The sequence below is a fragment of the Halichoeres trimaculatus genome, unplaced genomic scaffold, assembly GCF_033239565.1.
Source record: "Halichoeres trimaculatus isolate MK-OKI-2021-1 unplaced genomic scaffold, fHalTri1.1 fHalTri1_scaffold_7, whole genome shotgun sequence".
Lineage (NCBI taxonomy): Eukaryota > Metazoa > Chordata > Actinopteri > Labriformes > Labridae > Halichoeres > Halichoeres trimaculatus.
In genome coordinates, this window is record NW_027437185.1 from 830,901 (window position 1) to 850,031 (window position 19,131).

At 45.0% G+C, this 19,131-nt stretch overlaps 2 protein-coding genes across 2 annotated transcripts; one reads left to right on the plus strand and one right to left on the minus strand.

Moving 5' to 3' along the window:
- Window positions 1-880: 880 nt before the first annotated feature.
- Window positions 881-14,133, minus strand: fam199x (family with sequence similarity 199, X-linked). The gene is made up of 8 exons (XM_074674345.1): window positions 14,050-14,133; window positions 6,502-6,679; window positions 5,569-5,788; window positions 5,310-5,468; window positions 3,680-3,841; window positions 2,467-2,650; window positions 2,249-2,352; window positions 881-2,028 (listed from the first exon to the last, which is right to left on the minus strand). The coding sequence occupies exons 2-8, from the start codon at window positions 6,666-6,668 to the stop codon at window positions 1,855-1,857; spliced, it is 1,170 nt and encodes a 389-aa protein (XP_074530446.1). The 5' UTR covers window positions 6,669-6,679; window positions 14,050-14,133; the 3' UTR covers window positions 881-1,854.
- Window positions 14,073-19,049, plus strand: commd5 (COMM domain containing 5). Its single transcript, XM_074674346.1, has 7 exons — window positions 14,073-14,405; window positions 17,642-17,802; window positions 17,888-17,916; window positions 18,030-18,080; window positions 18,336-18,431; window positions 18,527-18,602; window positions 18,869-19,049. Exons 1-7 carry the CDS (start codon window positions 14,285-14,287, stop codon window positions 18,968-18,970), a joined length of 636 nt encoding a protein of 211 aa, XP_074530447.1. The 5' UTR covers window positions 14,073-14,284; the 3' UTR covers window positions 18,971-19,049.
- Window positions 19,050-19,131: the final 82 nt, after the last annotated feature.

Consider the following 19,131-nt stretch of genomic DNA (forward strand, 5'->3'; position numbering starts at 1 on the left):
ACAAAGCAGGAGCAGTGAATGCAGGCTCATTGTCCAATCAGATACAGTTTGTTCCTAAACTAAACCATGATGAACCTTGGCTCAACTTTCACTCACTCCGGGGCACTATGAGAGCAGCTCGGGAACCAACACTAGTTGGCCTTCTGCTGAACATGCATGTGTCATAGGCAAGCGGCAACCTCCGGTCTAAGAATATGAGACAATGCAGAAGTGCTAAAAACCTGCTGTTTCTCGAGTGTCCGCTTGAGGCTGGCTCCGGAAGTACCGGAAGTCACATACACACCTGGCCAAAAAAAAAAAAGCTGTTTTCAAAGCAGAAATTAACCTTTTTACAGCCTGGTTCAAAAAAACGTCTCTTGCCTGAGTTGCTAAGTTTACACACACTGCACAGGGGGTTAATTTTTTTTCTAACTCTGCAATTCAGAGGATATGAAGATCACAAGCTCATCCAATCAGAGGCACAGCTCAGGGTCACGTGACTGACAGGCGCCCTATAGCTGTATGTGAAGCCCTTGCCACTACCACCATGGCTGTGATAGCGGATGTGCTTCATTTTCTGTATCAGAAACAGACGGGTGACGTCGAGGAGACTTCATACATGTTCTATACTGTCTATAGTCATAGGTCAAATGACCACAAAGTGAGGGGAAGACTTTGTGTTTGTATTGTGGCGCCCCCATGGACAAAGTGCTGTGACTACTTTCGAGATACACTGTATAGTACCCTTACAGACATTAGCATTGTGTTTTCCATTATAGGAGTCTTTGCATTGATATTGTGTTTTAGTGAGGAAAATGTTCCTTTTTCACCCTTCAGCCATATTTCTCCATCCAAATGTCCCAGAAAAGAGAGAAAGTCAAACTTTGGACTCAGACAGAGGATAGTCCAAGTTTATTCATGACTTTGTCAAGAAACTCAGTGAATGCTAGAAAACAAGTCAAGAAAGCATGTCTGAGTGTGTCTTAGAGAAGTGCCACCTTATCTACTGGAAACAATTCAGCTAAATGCATCAAAACAACGTTCAGATACAGCAGCAAAACAAAGCTGGAAACACACACAGAGGGAGAGGGAGAGAAGGAAAAAAAACATCACAAGAATATCCTCAAAGCAGTCAGTAACTGAGCAGATTTCTTATCTTAACACAACACAAGTTACATTTAGACAAGTGTTTTTAAATGTTAATGCTGTTATTTATTGGACAACACAGAGGTTGGTGGGGAGACGACTTAAACATGCATGGTTTCAGTGCTCCCTCTAAGCCTTAGAACTAACGACACGCTGCCGGAACACCAAGCACGTGGACTCAGACCAGTTCCTCCAACCTGGTCTGAGGACAGAAGACATGGTTCACTTCCTCAGGTCTGGACTTTAATGAGCGTTGTGTCATTATATTTCAGGTGTTTTTCTCTAAATTGACTCTGGAACAGACTCAGTGTCTATACTAACAGTATAAAGCATAGATTCTGGATCCACAAATGCATCTGTTAGGCCACCTTCATCCTGATTAATTAACCTTATCCCTAACCCCCATGACACACATGATCAGTGCATCAGCTAACTGTGACTTTAAAAATCTTCCTCAACAATGCTGCCTGCAGCATTTTCCATTACAGCCCAGGACGACCATAGCCGCGCAGAAACAGCCCTGCATACTGTGAATGTCAGTGTGGCTCAGGTGAATACCAGACAAACCAGTAACACCAGCCATAGCCAGGCTAAATCAGCGATGTACCACTAACTTGGAGAGCTAATCAGAGCAGGTGGATGGTGTCGGTTTTTTTGTTCTCGTGGTGTGTAGGCTCTAAAGGTAGTGAGAGGACAGGCGTAGAGGGAGCACTGAGTGATTCACTGGTGTCACATCAGTATGTCCAGGTCATCAGCATGGTTGTCCTCCTCTGTTACTCGCAGCGACAGAACCTCCTCGTTCAGAAACAGTCCACTCAGACGCTCTTTACGGGCCTGTCGCTGCTCCTTTAGCTGTCGCTTACGGAGGGCTTTCTGCTGGAGTTTACGTTGCTTTGAACGTTTCTGAGACAAAAAGGAATAAAAAGCACTCAGTGACATGATGCAGAGGAAATGGAATGTGTTCCAAGAATCAGGTGTTCTTGTTTGTTGTTGTATTTTAAGAACCTTTCAGACACAGTGGGAAATAAACAAACTTCAGGATCTGGTTCAAATTTACCTCAAAAGATCAGATTGGACTTAGTTTGGTTAAGGAGGTCTTTCTTCTCACACAATCATGTCTTACTTTGGAGTCTCGAATGCGCTCTGCAGCACTGGAAAGGTTTCCGTCACTGTGAGCTCTGCTGATGTTGGCGACACTGCTCCCACTACAGGCTGACGCTGTTCCACCTGGGAAGGCAAAGAAAAGCAGGAGTTAGACCAAAGACAAACCCAACCAGGGTCCCACTGAAAGCTGAGGAATTCTCCATGGAAGGACCAGTGAAAGAGCAGGTATCTTCTCACCTGTCACAGAGTTGGAGGCTGTAGAGCCAGTGGAGGAGCTAGCAGAGCTGACCATGCTGGCGTTACTGCTGCTTGCTCCACTGATGCCACCTGTGCTGGCGCTGCTGTGGCTGCTCCTCTTCCAGCCTTCTCTGGTGCCACTGGTGCGCTGCCGGGGGCAGTGCTCTCTGATGTAGTTACGCACCTGAGAACACACCAATGCTGTAAACATGTCTGTGTTCTGTTTCTTCCATGTTACTTAGGCACTACTGTGACCGTTACATCCACACCAGGGTGCTGTGAAACTGCACCCACATCAGGTACAAAGATCTGACTCTGAGCTGGATTTCCTGTGAGACAGTAGAGCTGGTCGTTACACACCAACCTGAACAGGCATAAAAAAAGTTTACAGGCGGTCTCTGAAAGATTCAGAAAAAGTCTGTAACTGATGAGGTAAGAGGGCAAAACCACAGGTGCACACATCATCAGGGCCTGATCAGGACTCTCTACGAGGAGGTGTTGATGAAACCTTTTGTCCTAGTCCAGGTCTATCATCAGGGCCTGATCAGGACTCTATCCTTTTAATAGCAGAGCTGATTTCTGCTCTGTCCTTGTCTCTTCCTGTAAACCTGATCCTGACCAAGGTTCAACGCTCTGATCTCATATGTGTTCTCTGTGAGCTGATTATGACCACAGTTAAACACTGACCTCACAGTGCTCTCTGGAAGGTGATTTTGACCACGGTTCAACACTCTGATCTCAAACACGCTCACTGTCAGCTGATTCTGACCATGGTTCATTGCTCTAATCTTGTACATGCTGAGGTCTCATACATGTATACTGTAAATTGATCCCAACAACGGTTCAATGCTCTGATCTTCTATGTGCTCACTGCAAGCTGATTTTGACCAAGGTTGACAGCTGTGATCTCATACATTTTCTCCTTAAGCTAATTCTGTCCATTGTTCAAGGCTCTGATCTCATAGGTGCTCTCTGTAAGTGATTCTGACCACAGTTCCATGCTCTGATCTTATACCTGCTCTTTGTAAGCTATCCTGTCTACAGTTTGACTTTCTTATCTCATACATGCTCACTGTAAGCTGATCCTGACCACAGTTCTATGCTCTGATCTAATATATGCTCACTGTAAGCTGATCCTGTCTACAGTTTGACTTTCTTATCTCATATGTGCTCACTGTAAGCTGAACCTGAGGTGCTGATGCTGGGGACCCACCTGCTTGAGCTTGTCGTCTGTCAGACAGTTGAGCTCTATGATGAACTCGCTGTCTGTTGGGGAGATCTGAGCATTAGGGTCGATGATCTTGATTATGTCCAGCTGCTCTCTCAGGCCCATCTCTGTGCTCACCTTCCGGCTCAGGTACTCGATGTACTCCACCTAGATGTGGACAGAGAAAAAAAAGAGTGTTTGGTACCTCTGTCCAGGAGTCTGTGCACTGCAGACTTCAAAGAATGGCAGAACCAGACATAAATGTGTGCAATGTTTGTTGTTGGTGTTGTTGTTAGTCTGTAATGTACAGTCAGTGGAAATGAATTTCCCCTCCGGCGACCAATAAATCTAAATCTAAATCAATGCTACATTATGCTAAGCAGCTCATTATAAATAGCTGGTTCCTTATGTTCCTGACAGAAACTTTGTGGATCAGCCCTGATCCTGGAGCCGGCTCTAGACCTATGACAGAAAAGTGCAAAGACAGCTTGAGTTTGGGGTTTCAATGTTAATGGCTAACAATTTGCTTTACAGAGCCTTAAGATCCCAACAATAAAGGCAAAAGTTGCTCATTATTTCCTTTCCCTTTAAAAGTAATGGCACCAGAATCAGGACTCCATAAGACCCAGAACTGAACAGTTAAACTGGATCCAACCAGTCACTGGATCAGTGACATGTACTCTGACTCAAGACTTAGGCTGTTTCATGGCTGATACTGTACCTAGGACTGGGTTAACATGGCAGCATGAACACACACACACACACACAAACACACACACAAACAAACAAACACACACACACACACACACACACACACACACACACACACACACACGCACACACACACACACAGAGAGTAAGCTTGGTGGCAGCCAGAATGACTGCTTCAACTGGGTCATTGTTCAAACCTGAACTCCTAACAAGAGTCGGTGGAAGGGTGGGGTAACAATTTCATAGTGCGGCCACACCAAACACGAATTTGTGGCGCGATTACATACAACATGGTTGCCTATAACACATGCACGGGCTATCACTGAGTCCGACTGTGTTTTCCTCAGTGGAGTTTTGAGCCTGATAGTGGGAGGAAAGAGCGGGGCAGGGGCAGAGCCAGGGAAAAGATGGAAGTTCTCTGTGCTCCTCTCTTTCCTCCACCCCTTCATTATCCCCAGGGAGACCTCCAGGAACATGGGTCGGGGGTTCGGGTGGTCGGGGGTTCGGGAGGTCTCAGGGAACAGCCAAGCAGGGCTGGTGGATTACCAGGGAGAGGCAGCAGGCATTGATTGTGATCTCCAAAGCTTTCACACACTCTCCTGTCATGCTTTGTTTTTCAGCTGCTCTTTAGGACTTTGGGTCTTTAAATGAACGAGCTCTCTACTCCGCATGCGCAGTACCGCGCTAACGCGCGTTCACCCCTCAGCTTGTCAAAAAAAGTCCAGCGGCGAGACTCGGGTGTTCACGCGGCGCGTGACAGGCAATTCGCGCGAGTAAATTCGCGTGTTCGCGTTTGGTGTGGCCGCGGCATCAGACAAAGACTAGATTCAGTCTAGAAATGGGTTAGGTGGACTCTGTGTATCAGATTCAGCAGAGAGGTCCTGTGCTCATAGACACTGCTTTGATAAATCCCTCTTTTTTTCACCTGCTCATCGTTGGTCATTGCGCTCCACGGCAGCTCATCCAGGTTACGATGTGGGTGGCTCTTTGGCTTCCTCTTGGAGAACAGACAGGGGGAGCTTGGAACGCTTGGGATTATGTCAGAAAGCACATCACTGCCACTGGCAATGTCACTCCCTGGTAACTGGAAGAGAACAAAGAACAAGGAGCAGGTTCTCATTATCCAGAATTAAAGCTCATCAATGAATCCTACAAAGAAGACTTAAAACATTCCTGGTACCAACCTGCCATTCAAACTCACTGTCTGACCAGTCCCAGTACGTGCTGATGGAGGAGGACACATCACTGCAGACGCTGCCCTCTGGGAAGAAGTCCAGAGACGTCAGCTCCTGGTCATCCAGAAGAGAGAAACAGTCATCCTGGTCTCCCACAGATACGGAGGAGAAGAGCTCCTCGCTGCACTCTGAACTGGCAACACTGGTCCCACAAGAGGTCAGGTTCCACCTGAGGAGAACCATCAGTTAGTGCTGCATCAGTCCTGTGAGAGACGATCCACCTGCTAGAGGACACTAAACATGCTTGATCAGGGTAAACCACCCAGAGTTTACATCAACAACAACCAGAGGATGGGGTTGGGGGAGCAGACCATCAGCGTATGCTGGATCAGTCCTGTGAGACAATCCACCTGCTACAGGACGCTAAGCACGTATGATCAGTGCCAACAATCCAGAGTTTATATCAACAGCAACCAGTGGAGGAGGAGAATAGGAGAATGGGGGTGGGGGGTGGGGTTCCTGAGTCTAGTGGACCTCCACCATCAGAGGAGGTGTTAGAAAAAAAAAGTTAATGACACTAAATGTAGTCCCTGATAAACACACCGCTCCACTGACCGTCAGATCCAACTACCCACACACACACAGACAGACACACACACAGTGCTCCATATAAACCCACTGAGCCACACACTCACACATCAAACACACACACACGCACACACACGCACACACACACACACACACACACATACACACACATACACACAGTGCTCCACATGAACCCACTGGGCCCCACACACACACACAGTGTTCCACATGAACCCACTGGGCCACACACACACTCACGGTGCTCCACATGAACCCACTGGGCCCCACACACACACTCACAGTGCTCCACATGAACCCACTGGGCCACACACACACTCACGGTGCTCCACTCACCTGTTGCTGTGGAAACGATGCAGAGGATCTGTTCTGTGACAGGAGGACAGCTGACAGCTGAAGTCACTGACATCCAGGTTCCCCACATCACTCAGGTTGGCTCTTTGGGAGAGGAGAGGGAAAGGCTCCTCTGGGGCCAAGAACTTCTCGTACAAAGACTCAGACATGGCCAAAAGAACTAAAGACACATACACACACCATACACCACACACCACACACCACACACAAACACACACACACACACACACACACACACACACACACACACAAACAAAAGAAAAGGGATCAGACATGTTGGCAGAAGAAGCTCCTGAATTCAGAAAGAACTGAGCCCAGAGTAAGGCTGCATGGACGGGGAGGACCTGTTGCTTTCAGTGACACAGTGAGCAACTGAGGACTGTGGTTAGGAGCAGAGCCAGGCAGCTCCTCCATCTGACAGCTCCTCCTCCTTCAGATATCAGCTCCTCTAGCTAACTGCTCCTCCAGCTAAATGCTTCGCCTCCAGCTTCCAGCTAACTTTTCTCCTCCTTAAGCTAACAGCTCTCTCTCCTCTAGATTACTGTACCACCAGCTTACTGTTCCCTCAGCTTACAGCTCCTCCTCCTCCTCCTCCAGTTTACAGCTCTTATAGCTCTTTCAGCCAACAGCTTCCCCAGTTTACGACTCCTCCTCCTCAAATTTACAGCTCCTGCAGCTAAAAATTGCCCCAGATAACTGCTCCTACCTCCACAGCTTACAGCTCCTTCAGCTAACAGCTCCCCAAACTTACAGCTCCTCTTCCTACAGCTGACAGCTCCTCATACAGCTGACAGCTCCTCCAGCTAACAGCTCCTTCATCTTACAGCTCCCCCAGTGAACTGCTCTTTCAGCTGACAGCACCGCCTTCTACAGCTTGTCCTCCTTGTCCTCCTCTTTGTCACAGCTGGTGATGATGTGAAACACTCCAGCAGCCTAGTTCTGCAGCTTTAGCTTCAAGCTGTGAAACTGTGGCACAGTCATGTGTGTGAGTTGATCAAGGGTTAATAGAGGGCCTCACAGAGCTCACACATAACACAAAGGAAGATCCAAACACATGCTTTCATCTCTACACATTGTCCCTGTCTCTTCCTCCCATGTCCCTGTCTCTTCCTCCCATGTCTCTGTCTCTTCCTCCCATGTCCCTGTCTCTTCCTCCCATGTCCCTGTCTCTTCCTCCCATGTCCCTGTCTCTTCCTCCCATGTCCCTGTCTCTTCCTCCCATGTCCCTGTCTCTTCCTCCCATGTCCCTGTCTCTTCCTCCCATGTCCCTGTCTCTTCCTCCCATGTCCCTGTCTCTTCCTCCCATGTCCCTGTCTCTTCCTCCCATGTCCCTGTCTCTTCCTCCCATGTCCCTGTCTCTTCCTCCCATGTCCCAGTCTCTTCCTCCTATGTCCCTGTCTCTTCCTCCCATGTCCCTGTCTCTTCCTCCCATGTCCCTGTCTCTTCCTCCCATGTCCCAGTCTCTTCCTTCCATGTCTCTGTCTCTTCCTCCCATGTCCCTGTCTCTTCCTCCCATGTCTCTGTCTCTTCCCCCCATTTCCCTGTCTCTTCTTCGCATGTCCCGGTCTATTCCTCCCATGTCCCTGTCTCTTCCTCCTGTATCCCTGTCTCTTCCTCCTATTCCCTGCTATGTCCCTGTCTCTTCCTCCCATGTCCCTGTCTCTTCCTCCCATGCCCCTGTCTTTTCCTCCCATGTCTCTGTCTCTCCCTCCCATGTCTCTGTCTCTTCCTCCCATGTCCCTGTCTCTTCCTCCCATGTCCCTGTCTCTTCCTCCCATCTCTCTGTCTCTTCCGCCCAGGTCCCTGTCTCTTTCTCATGTCCCTGTCTATTCCTCCCATGTCCCTGTCTCTTCCTCCCATGTCCCTGTCTCTTCCTCCCATGTCTCTGTCTCTTCCGCCCATGTCCCTGTCTCTTCCTCCCATGTCCCTGTCTCTTCCTCCCATGTCCCTGTCTCTTCCTCCCATGTCTCTGTCTCTTCCGCCCATGTCCCTGTCTCTTTCTCCCATGTCCCTGTCTATTCCTCCCATGTCCCTGTCTCTTCCTCCCATGTCCCTGTCTCTTCCTCCCATGTCTCTGTCTCTTCCTTCCATTTCCCTGTCTCTTCCTCCCATGTCTCTGTCTCTTCCTCCCATGTCCCTGTCTCTTCCTCCCATGTCTCTGTCTCTTCCTTCCATTTCCCTGTCTCTTACACCTATGTCCCTGTCTTACCCTCCCATGTCCCTGTCTCTTCCTCCCATGTCTCTGTGTCTTCCTCCCATGTCCCTGTCTCTTCCTCTCCTGTCTGTTTCTACTGGCTTTGTCTCTGTCTCCACTGTCAACTTCTCCACTGTCTCATCTCTCTCTGTTCTCCCCTTGTCCCCCCCTCCTCCTTCCATATCTCTGTCTCTTTCTCCCTTGTCTCTGTCTCTTTCTCCCTTGTCTTTGTCTCTTTCTCCCTCGTCTTTGTCTCCATCTCTTTCTTCCCTCTTTCTCTCTCTTTCTCCCCTGTCTCTTTCTCTTTTGTCTCTTTCTGTTCCTTCCCCGTCTCAGTCTCTACTAACTTTGTCTCTGTCTCTTGCTCCACTGTCTCTTTCTCCATGTTCTGTGTCTCCCTCTGTTCTTCCCTTGTCTCCACCTCTTCCTCCCTGTCTCTGTCTGCAGCACACTTGAGAGCTATGCTTTGCGGAGGGCGGAGGGTTAAGAGGGGCTGGACTAGCAGAGGCTGTCTCTCTGGGTCAATCCTTAAGCTCTAAACCACGTCTCTCCTCTCTTTTAAGGCCAACAGGAAGTACTTAATGAGCCGCCATGTTAACGTTGCTTCCCGAAGCTTTTCATGCTGCCAAGATAAGAGAGGAGACATGATACTGGACCTGAAACTCCACATCACTCCATCCAAACTGTCCCAGTCACCAGGACAGAGACTTGCCACAAGGTTTTAACTGTTTTCTGTCTGACAAATCCTCAAATGAGTCCATTTAGTGAGTTCAATAACACAGACAGTAAATAAATATGATCAGCTGGTTCTTTGTTTCTTTATGAAGAGATACATACATTGTGGTAATGTATCAATCAATATGTAAGAATTTAAAAATATTTTTTCTGTCATGAATGCAACTGGTTATCTATTTTGTATTGACCTTTTTAATGTTGTACCAATAAAATGTTTGCATTCTTGATGTATTGATAAGAAATAACCAATCTTAGAAGAAAAAAAAATATATATATATATATATATACATGAACTTCTCCAAATTAATATTTTATCCATAAGATTCTGAATCTGGAGGTGATTCAGGTATGGAGAACTGTGAGTCTGACATTTGTTTGTCCTTAAGTTGTAATATTATTGCTCTCTAGCCGAATGCTGTCGCATGTCCGACAGGCCACCTCGGGCATAGAAAGCACTTTGCTACAGATTTTACCTTGTCCTTTGAAATCGCTTCACTCACACTCACATCTGTGCTTTGTCTTCCTTTGCTTTTCAATGAGGCACGGTGCGGAGTGCCAGATGCAGCCACAGCCGCAGGCTGTTAACTTCTGATTTCCTGTGACTGTCTCTCACCCAAATAAAGATGAGCACTTATTCCACACTTAAAAACAACCTACCAACTGCTGTTTCTTGTGTGCGGATGCGAACATATGTTGAATTTAGGCAGAGCGTTGCTGCGTTCAAGGCAAACTGGAAATACAGGACAAACTGCGTCCTGTATTGATTTAATACGGGACCCACTGTTCAAGTGCGGGAGGATTCTGTATTTTAAGAGACAGTGGCATACCTGCATTATCCTTTGACAGGTGTACCGCCCCAGTCATACTAGACTGGAATAACCATGAATCAATACGAGTCAGATATTAGACTGTCTGTCCCTGATGCAGGAAAGTCAGTGGCTGAGTGGTTCGAGTGCAGGACACAGGCTCGCAGTAATCTGTGTTTCACTTTCAGCGTGGGTTTGATCCCACCAGTGGTAACTATTTGAAAATATCTGATTTTCTTTCTTCTGTCACCCTCAAAGTACAGTCAACATATTACAGAATAAAGACACAAATTGTGTGATGATATAAAAGGTGACAACAGCCACAATTTTCAATAGAAATACCTTCCTTTTACCAGCAGTCCGTTCTGATCATGATGATAACACTGGGTAACAAAAAACTTTTTTTTTGAAAATTGTCTAGAGTTTTTTAACTGATTTAGGGGGATTAAGTGGCGCTTAATCCAAAAATGACATCCGTTTTACTCTGTCAGGTCAGGCTTTGAAGCTATACAGATTGGTTGAAAATCTATGTTTTTGCCCACCTTAAGGGCTGAGTTATGCCAATAACTTATCTAAGAATTCCTTATCATGCTATATTATTGTTACCATTGTGTAGTAGAACACATTTTAGGGATCGCTTGCTGCTATCAATGAACAGTTTCCAATCTTTGGGGTCGTTCTTTGGCACTCCTAGTTTGTGCAAGAGACCCTCAATGTCTGAGCAATACACCGAATCATTCTCCTCAGAGAAAAAACAGAGGTATTCCTGATGTCTGTTTCTGTAAAATGTTATGCGAGTACTGTCTGCAAGAAGGTTCTTTTCCATAGATCGGGAAGCCAAAAGTTCAGCAGAGGACTTGGACAAGCTTAGATCACGAACTAGTTCATTTAGCTCTATTTGTGTGTAAGGATGTGGAGCATCATCATCAACAAACACATGATTCTCTTGATCATCGTTGTCACTAGAGGAATCTCCCTCACTTATATCTGGAAGCTCTCCAAAGACAGGTACTGGGATTTCATCACAGTGAGCAACAGGATGGCGTGCTGATTCTAGATCAGGATACGTAAGGCAGCCCCTGTTTTTTCTGTTGATCCCAGTTACATTGACCACACAGAAGTAGCAGTCGGTGACATGGTTTGCTGGTTCTCTCCAAACCATGGGAACTCCAAACTTTAGACAACTCTTCTTGCCTTTTGTCCATTGATGGAGATACTCAGTACATGCTTTGCAAACCATATGTGGGGCCCAGGCTTTATCTTGGTCACCAAGCTTTATACCAAAACAGGAATTATAGGCACACTTTATGAAGCTTGGAACAGAGTTCCTGTTAGGTGCCAATGTGTATTCACGACAGATGTAGCAGAATACATCAGGGTGATTTTTGCAAGCTCTTCTACAAGAAGCCATGGAACTCACCTCTGTGATAAGAATGAAGATGAGTCATTTACTGAAGGTATTTCAAGAAGAAAAACTGGGTAACATCCAAAACGATATAGGATATAGATATACACCAAAAATAAAGTGACTGTAAGTTGTAGATGTGTGAACAATAAAGCAACCATACACGTAAAGATAAAGAAAAGGTGAAAAACAACAAATGGTCATAGTTTAAAAAGTTGACCTGATAGAGCAAAACTAATGTTATATTTGAATTCTCCACCCCAAAATGATCTTAAAACAGCTTTAAAACCTTAGACAATTTTTTAGTTGTTAACCAGTGTAATGTAAAGGTGATTCCAAATGGTGAGATGACTCTGTGTCTTCCCCCTTATTTAAATATAGAACACTGTCATCATTAAAAAATGACATCTCATCTATACATGTTTTTTTTTCCTACTGTTTTATTCAGTGTTAGATGAAACATCATCACATTATATATATATATATATATATATATATATATATATATATATATATATATATATATATATATATTTCGACAATCGACGCGTCAGGGCAATAGCCCGGCCATTTTTAGCCAGCTTAATGGAATACTCCCGATCCGCACTCAGAAGGTGGAGCAACAACACTGCAGATCGTTGATTGGTCAAAAGAATTGTCACTTACCCTGCGACTGCTTTTGCCTGTAGTATGACTGTTCTGCTGGGTCTGTTTTGTAGTACTCTGGTTTTCAGTCTTGGTAGGCAGAGCTACAGATGATGTTGGATTTTTTGCCTTAAATTTAATATACAAAACAAGTAATTCCAGGTGCATTTGGTTATTTTGTTAATCATATCAAACAGAATCATCATTCTTGGTTTCTAATCTTCCACCAAAAGTTGTATTGTTTACTGAAAATAAATCTGAAAGGGATTATTATTATTTACAGCTGATGTTAAAAAAAAAACACTTTTAAATGTTCTACGTATGGTTTAAAAAGTGAATTAGTGGTTCATATGAGCTAATGAATTTGTAGAAGTAAACGCCTCTTTTATGACTGGAAGTGACCAGATATATTACTATCTCATGGATGGTCCAACATAGGTGTTGTGTTGTGATTATAATGCTGATTTATTCCAGTAGATGGCAGTAATTCACCAAAACATGCCACCTGCATCGACAAACAGCATTAGCGCCGTGCATTGTGGGAAACAGTATGACAGATAGACTGGTCCGTTGCATACTGAGAAATGTTCCTGGATCAGTAGGACATCAGTGGATTTTTAGTACACTGCAGATTTTGCGAGTTTTTGCAAACTACCTACTAAATACTAAATTACAGCCAAAATAGGAGGCACTGCTAGTGCAGTAGGCGGTTTGGAAAACAGCCACAGTCTTCTCTGAAACAAAGCTTGGTTGTTCTTTGTATCAAACAGCTACATGCCAATCACAGAGAGGGCGAAATGCTGCATGTCTTTTATCTATGCTCTTCATTTATTGTGTCGCGTTTTTCTTCTTCGTTGGATTTATTACTGTGCCGCGCTGCTACGGCGTCACGCTGTTATGTAACAGATGCGGCTTTCGGCATCCGACTTGCACGCCGCCCACCACAAGAGGGCACAGTTTGCTGTGGAAACGCAAACGGGATTAGGCTTAACTGTACCAAACCTTGCCGAACGGTACTGAACTAAAGCAGACTGCTTGGTGGGAGGTTTACTGTTTGTTTCTTAAAGGTGTTGACACCAGCTCAAAGTTCAAACAGGCCTGACACCACTGAACACTTAGAGGCACAGTTTGATTTTCCAGCATTAAGAAAAACGTAATGTAGTTTGAGCATGAATGACGCATGACGAGTTATTGTTTTCAGATCAGTAACAGTCAGTGTTCAGCCACAACAACAAAACGTTATATCACGTTTTACCACAACTGACGCAGACCGCATCGTTACGGGGAGTAACTGTGGTTAAAACAAGGAAAATGCAAGAAACTGGATGCATGTCTGTGCTTTAGGTTCTCTCAAAGTTCCCCTCTGAAGCTAGCATCTATCAAACTGAAGCACGGACCGATCCACAGACTGAACAACAGACCGAAGCACGGACTGAAGCACAGAAACGGATACCCGTTTACCGACCCTTATACTGTGTTTAACTGATGATCAGTATAACAGGCATAAAGTAGGTGATCCCTCAGACCACCACATTAAATGAGCCGTGTTAGTCAGCTGAAAGGAGGACATCCCGTCACAAGACGGACTGGGTTTAAGTTAGCTTGTTGCTAAAGCTCAACTGTCCGTGTTGCGTTCAAAGAGGGCCAGCTGCTCCTGGAGGATCTTTAACCCGCCATGGTGGGACCAAGTGTTACAGAGCCTGTCAGAGTGATCACCCACCCGCTAACTGTAATAGTGCACTGACCTTTAGACGATCAATTTATGGTCATTTCTCCTGCCTCCATTTGCAAATCTGTTTTCTCCCAGCAGCGATGACGTAAGTAAGATGGCAGCGCGAGACTGCCTGGATCAAGACGAGAGTCTCGTGACAATAGGCGGAAGTGGTTCCTCAGACAGTAAACAAAGCAGGTATGACGGTTTGGGTGACTGAACTCCGAGTTGTTATCGCCTTAACCAACCCATCCATCTCCGCTTAAAGGATGTCCTCAAGTCACGCTAAGGATTCCAGCTTCCTGGGGGGCAGGGTCCCTCCGGAGATAGAGGCCATGTCCAAAAACCTGAAGGATGTGGACCAGGACATGTTCAGGAAACTACTGAAAGGTCAGCTGCTGGACTTGATCGTCAGCTATCGGGATGTTTAAGCCTCTTTACTTGTGGCGTCCAGTGTTTCATTAAAACGATTCAGGGCTGTGTACGTGGATAACCGTTAAAAGTTATCGTGCTTTCAGTCCCCATGGTTCAGAGTGGGTTTGAAGACAGTTTACCTGTCCAATGGCTCTGCTATTGCCAACTCTAAAAGGTAACACCACAAACATGGGATGAGTGAGTAAACAGGTTTATCCTTATAGAAACACATTGTTAACATTAAAGCTGCAAGCAGCGTTGGACGGGCCCTCCTGCTCTCGATCACCTCGATTACCTCCACTGTTAGGGTTTCAATCCTTTCTGGCCACCTTTCGCTATGAGTTGATACAATGTATTATGTCCTATGCTGAGTCAAATGACCAGCAGCACGGAACTCCTAATTATTGTGCGACATCATCAACTGTAGCAGAGTGAAAAGTGAAATTTATTCACAAAAGTTTTGGAAACAACTCCACACAGAGGCCATAAATTTACCCAAATCTGTGTCAAAATATGATATATTTGTAAGGGATGTTGTCAGGAATCCATCCATGCCATTTGTAAAGCTTCACAAGCATTTTTACTTTCTGTCTGGAGCAGTGTTTCCCAAACTTTTTTTCAGGTGACCCAATTTTTGGGGGGAACAAGCCATGGCGACCCAATCCAAAATATGTCATCTGTAAATCAATTGACAGGATAAAAAGGGTTCTTTAATCATGTTTCTGCATCATCTTACATCTTTTGTACCAGCCAACAGGCCTAACATATTCAACAAATGCATTACAACTTTATTAGGCTTACGCTCTAAAAAATACTTGCATTTTTAGTATATGGGTTAGCCTGCTTGCTTTTCAGAATTGTATCCCAGTCATGTGATATTGAGGACAAGATATTAAGATGCAATGTTTATCCAAAGGTAAAACCAAGGTAAACAAAGGTAACAGCATCTCTCCATTCCTCTTTTTCAGTGTGACGCTACTGCACAGCTGTAACAAGCTGTAACAGCCCTGTTTCTGCAGCTGGTGTCTAACCAAGAGCCAGAAATGATTTTGGACTCTCAAACTCAAAGGGGTTTTGAATCTGACTTCAGATCTTTCTTTTGGAAACTAGCAATCAGAGTTATCAATGGGTCAGCTCTTTCATATGTGTGATGGTGACACAGTGACAGTGTTTTTCTCTGAGTGCTGTAAAATAGCAAGAAAACATACAGTGGTTTGGCTTTGGTTTTTTGACATCGCCAGCTCATGGCTTCAGACTTTTGAAAAACAGTTACATGTTTCCAGTTACAGTAAACACTGTGGCAATGACCCTTCACAATGAAACCATAACCAGCTATGACAGTGTGAGGAGCCAATCATCAGTAAACAAATTAAAATTAGATTAAATCAAAACTAATTTGGTGACCCATAAAAAAATCTCTGGCGACCGACCTTTGGGTCAGGACCCAGACTTTGGGAATGACTGGTCTGGAGGACCAAAAGCGGCAGCCTGCGCGAGCTGGCTGGAGGGAGTTGAGAGGGCCTCTGTGGGGTTCATCGACTTTGAGGGCTCGTCATTCGAAAACCGGGTCCAAAACGTCAAAATCCATAAGAACTTTTGTAAAACAAAGTCTTCTCTCTCATGTGAGCCATTATCAAGCTGTCAAAATGTATGTTTTCGGAGGAGATACAGTAATTTTTGCAGAAAGGGTAAATAATGTGGCAAAATCTTAATTTGGAAGGCAAATTACTGGCCGCTAGGGCCGTTTAAGTGTGCCTAGGTGGCACAAGAGAGCATAGTATTGGAGGTTGGGGGTTGTTATTTGGAATTTATTTGCGATCGTGAGGTGCGTGCCAATTTTGGTGAGTTTTTGAGCATGTTAAGGGGGTCAATTTTGAGCTCAAAGACCGGACAGAGTACTAAAGAAACGGACGAAGAACAGGGGCTCTTGGCTTGGGCAGAGTAAACTGCTTCAGTCTTCCTTTGGGCGAGGACCCTAATAATGGCTCATGTCTTTTTCAGGTTTTGTAACTGACACATAAAACCTGAACCAGTTATTAAAAGTATGATAATTATTAGTAATAATTTCACGCTTACTATTGAAGCTTTGCAATAATAGATGACTACTGCCATACTAGTAACAAAGTCTGTCTGTAAACTGACAAACACACCAAGTATTTAAGGTGCCTGCCTTATATGAAACAGACTTTGGCCTGGGTTCACATTTCAACCACAGCGCCATGCTCAGTGGTTGAGGCTGATTGCTTTGTGGATCAAAAGAGAGCATCTCTGAGCAACAAGGAAAAACAGACCCACACTGGGATGTGTTTGGTCTCAAAGGTGGGATAACTCTGAAAAACATTTACTGCCTTTTACTCACATGGATCAAACTTCCTCAGAGATCCCCAAAGGGGTGTGCATAAGCTGTTCTGAAGACTGACCAACAGTCAGAGTATTATAATACAGTGGAAGTGATTTTATAGCCACTCATTTATGCTCACTGAATAAACAACCTGAGAAACGAAAACCCTTTGACATTTTTTAAAACACTTCATTTTCAGCTTTTAAAACTTTCAGATCTTTCTGGATAAGATCACGTAATATTAGAATAAGGAGAAAGAAACTGTAGATGAATTGTTTGAAAAGAGGAAATATTTCAGTCTCCACATGTTGCTTGCTTCATGGACTTCACTATACAGACTAAATAACTATATTCACAGTAAACTTTAATGCTTACCCACAGGGTACGAGCTCTGATCATGATAATATCCTCAGTGGTAGATTTTGGTCTTCTTGAAGAAGAGGCCACTTTGAAAAGTGTGTAAATTGCCTCTGTCATTCTGCCTTTTGGCTTGGGCAGAGTAAGACGCCTCAGTCACACTCCTGACAGAGGCTGTTACACTCCAGAGGTTTAATCACTACATGATCTGTTTGGTTGAGGGTGGAAGAGGTTGACAGCTCCATGAGGAGATGGTTCTAGCCAAAAACAAACAAACAAAAAAAAAAAAAAAAAAAAAACCTTTGTCAAGAAGTGAGTTAGGCCATTTCTTTTATACTGATATTTTGTTTAAATTGATATTAATGCAATTTGTGTGTGTGTGTGTGTGTGTGTGTGTGTGTGTGTGTGTGTGTGTGTGTGTGTGTGTGTGTGTGTGTGTGTGTGTGTGTGTGTGTGTGTGTGTGTGTGTGTGTGCTTGTGTGTGTGTGTGTGCTTGTGTGTTTGTGTGTGTCAGCTATAGTCAGTTCCCTGGAGGGGAAGGACTGCAGAGCCTCGATGACATCTATAGCAGAGAGCAGTACAGTGCCACAGGAGAGGCTCAGTCTCATCACATCTGGGATGTACAGGATTTTATTTGAGGCCATACGCATCCCATCATCCTCTCTAAAGCCTGAGGTAAGCTGGTGTGTAACACTTTGACACAGGTTTAAGCTCCTGCCAAATAAAGTTCACACTTCCTTTTGTTTGTGTCACTTTTTAGGCTTTCAAAGAAGATCTCAGAGAGCTGAGGTACCAAGTCAACTTCTCTATCACACCCTGTGTTTGGATCAGTCGTACACATGCACAACTGCATTTAATGCTGACTCTGTGTGGGTCTCTGTGTCTGTGTCTCTGTCTCCAAGGATACCTGAAGACTTCATCTCAGACTTTGCCAGTGTGGTTTTTGGCAGTCGGTGCGTGGTCTCTTCCTTTACTTTGTCTAAATATGGACAGAGAGAAGTCCTGCTGTGTCTGCTGTTACCCCAGGCTGTTAGATGAGCATTCATGTTATTGAACAAACAGAGCCAGCATGATGAGTTCACAGACAGCCCTCTCCTCTTTCTGTCCGTCTCTGTCCTTCTCTAACTGCTGGGGAACTTTGTTTCAGTACCTGAGCCAAGCAGACTAACCAGGGGCTCTCATCATGTCAAACCTCTTCACACCCACAGGCGAGCAGCTCTAGAGACAGTGACCTCCCAGAATGACCCTCACCTTCCTACATTACTGGACTTTAAATGGAGGGTGGATGTTTCCATTTCCACCAGGTAACCATGTTGTTGTCCAGGGTGAACATGTTGAAAATGTCAGTCTTGTGTGAGGCTAAAGTTGGGGGTGTTCTGTGTCTCCTGTGTGTCTGCAGCTCCTTGGCCAGGGCCCTGCAGCCCTCCGTCCTGATGCAGATGAAGCTGTCAGATGGGAGTCTTCAGAGTTTTGAGGTAATTTGTTGATTCTTTCAGATGGTAAAGTTAAGTTCACCCTGTGCTAAACCCCTACGACGCCTTCCTCCTGAAGTCTAATCATGACTTTACATGTAGCACAGCTGAGTAATGAGTCAGACAGCAGCGGAGTGAAGGAGTCAGACTGAACTTCTTCCTGAGTTTGGCCTTTGTAATGATGTCCAAGACCAGGATCACTGCTCATGAACCCTGACCTCTGGACACCTTGGCTGTTTTATCATTTGATTGTTTGTCTTCTGATCCAGGTTCCTGTGTCCAAGTTCCAGGAGCTTCGTTACAATGCAGCTCTGATTCTCAAAGAAATGACTGATCTGGAGAAGAGGAACATCCTTCAGATCCAGGACTGATGAGCCAATGTCTGCTCTCTCCACACCTTAGCTTTGTTTTAATGATACTCATTAAACTTATTTCATGTATGAAAGATCACATTTGACCTGTCATGACTCTTAATGTATGTTTACACCACCCTTCGTGTTTGGCTTTGAGCTGGCTGCACCATGAGAGTTGG

Excerpts from the sequence above, each read along its gene's own strand:
- commd5 (XM_074674346.1), top strand. The coding sequence starts at position 14,285 with ATGTCCTCAAGTCACGCTAAGGATTCCAGCTTCCTGGGGGGCAGGGTC. Across the intron at positions 14,406-17,641 it reads GTTCAGGAAACTACTGAAAG|CTATAGTCAGTTCCCTGGAG; the intron begins GTCAGCTGCTGG and ends TGTGTGTGTCAG. Across the intron at positions 18,432-18,526 it reads GATGTTTCCATTTCCACCAG|CTCCTTGGCCAGGGCCCTGC; the intron begins GTAACCATGTTG and ends GTGTGTCTGCAG.
- fam199x (XM_074674345.1), bottom strand. The coding sequence starts at position 6,668 with ATGTCTGAGTCTTTGTACGAGAAGTTCTTGGCCCCAGAGGAGCCTTTC. Across the intron at positions 3,842-5,309 it reads CAATGACCAACGATGAGCAG|GTGGAGTACATCGAGTACCT; the intron begins GTGAAAAAAAGA and ends GTCCACATCTAG. Across the intron at positions 2,651-3,679 it reads CAGACGACAAGCTCAAGCAG|GTGCGTAACTACATCAGAGA; the intron begins GTGGGTCCCCAG and ends GTGTGTTCTCAG.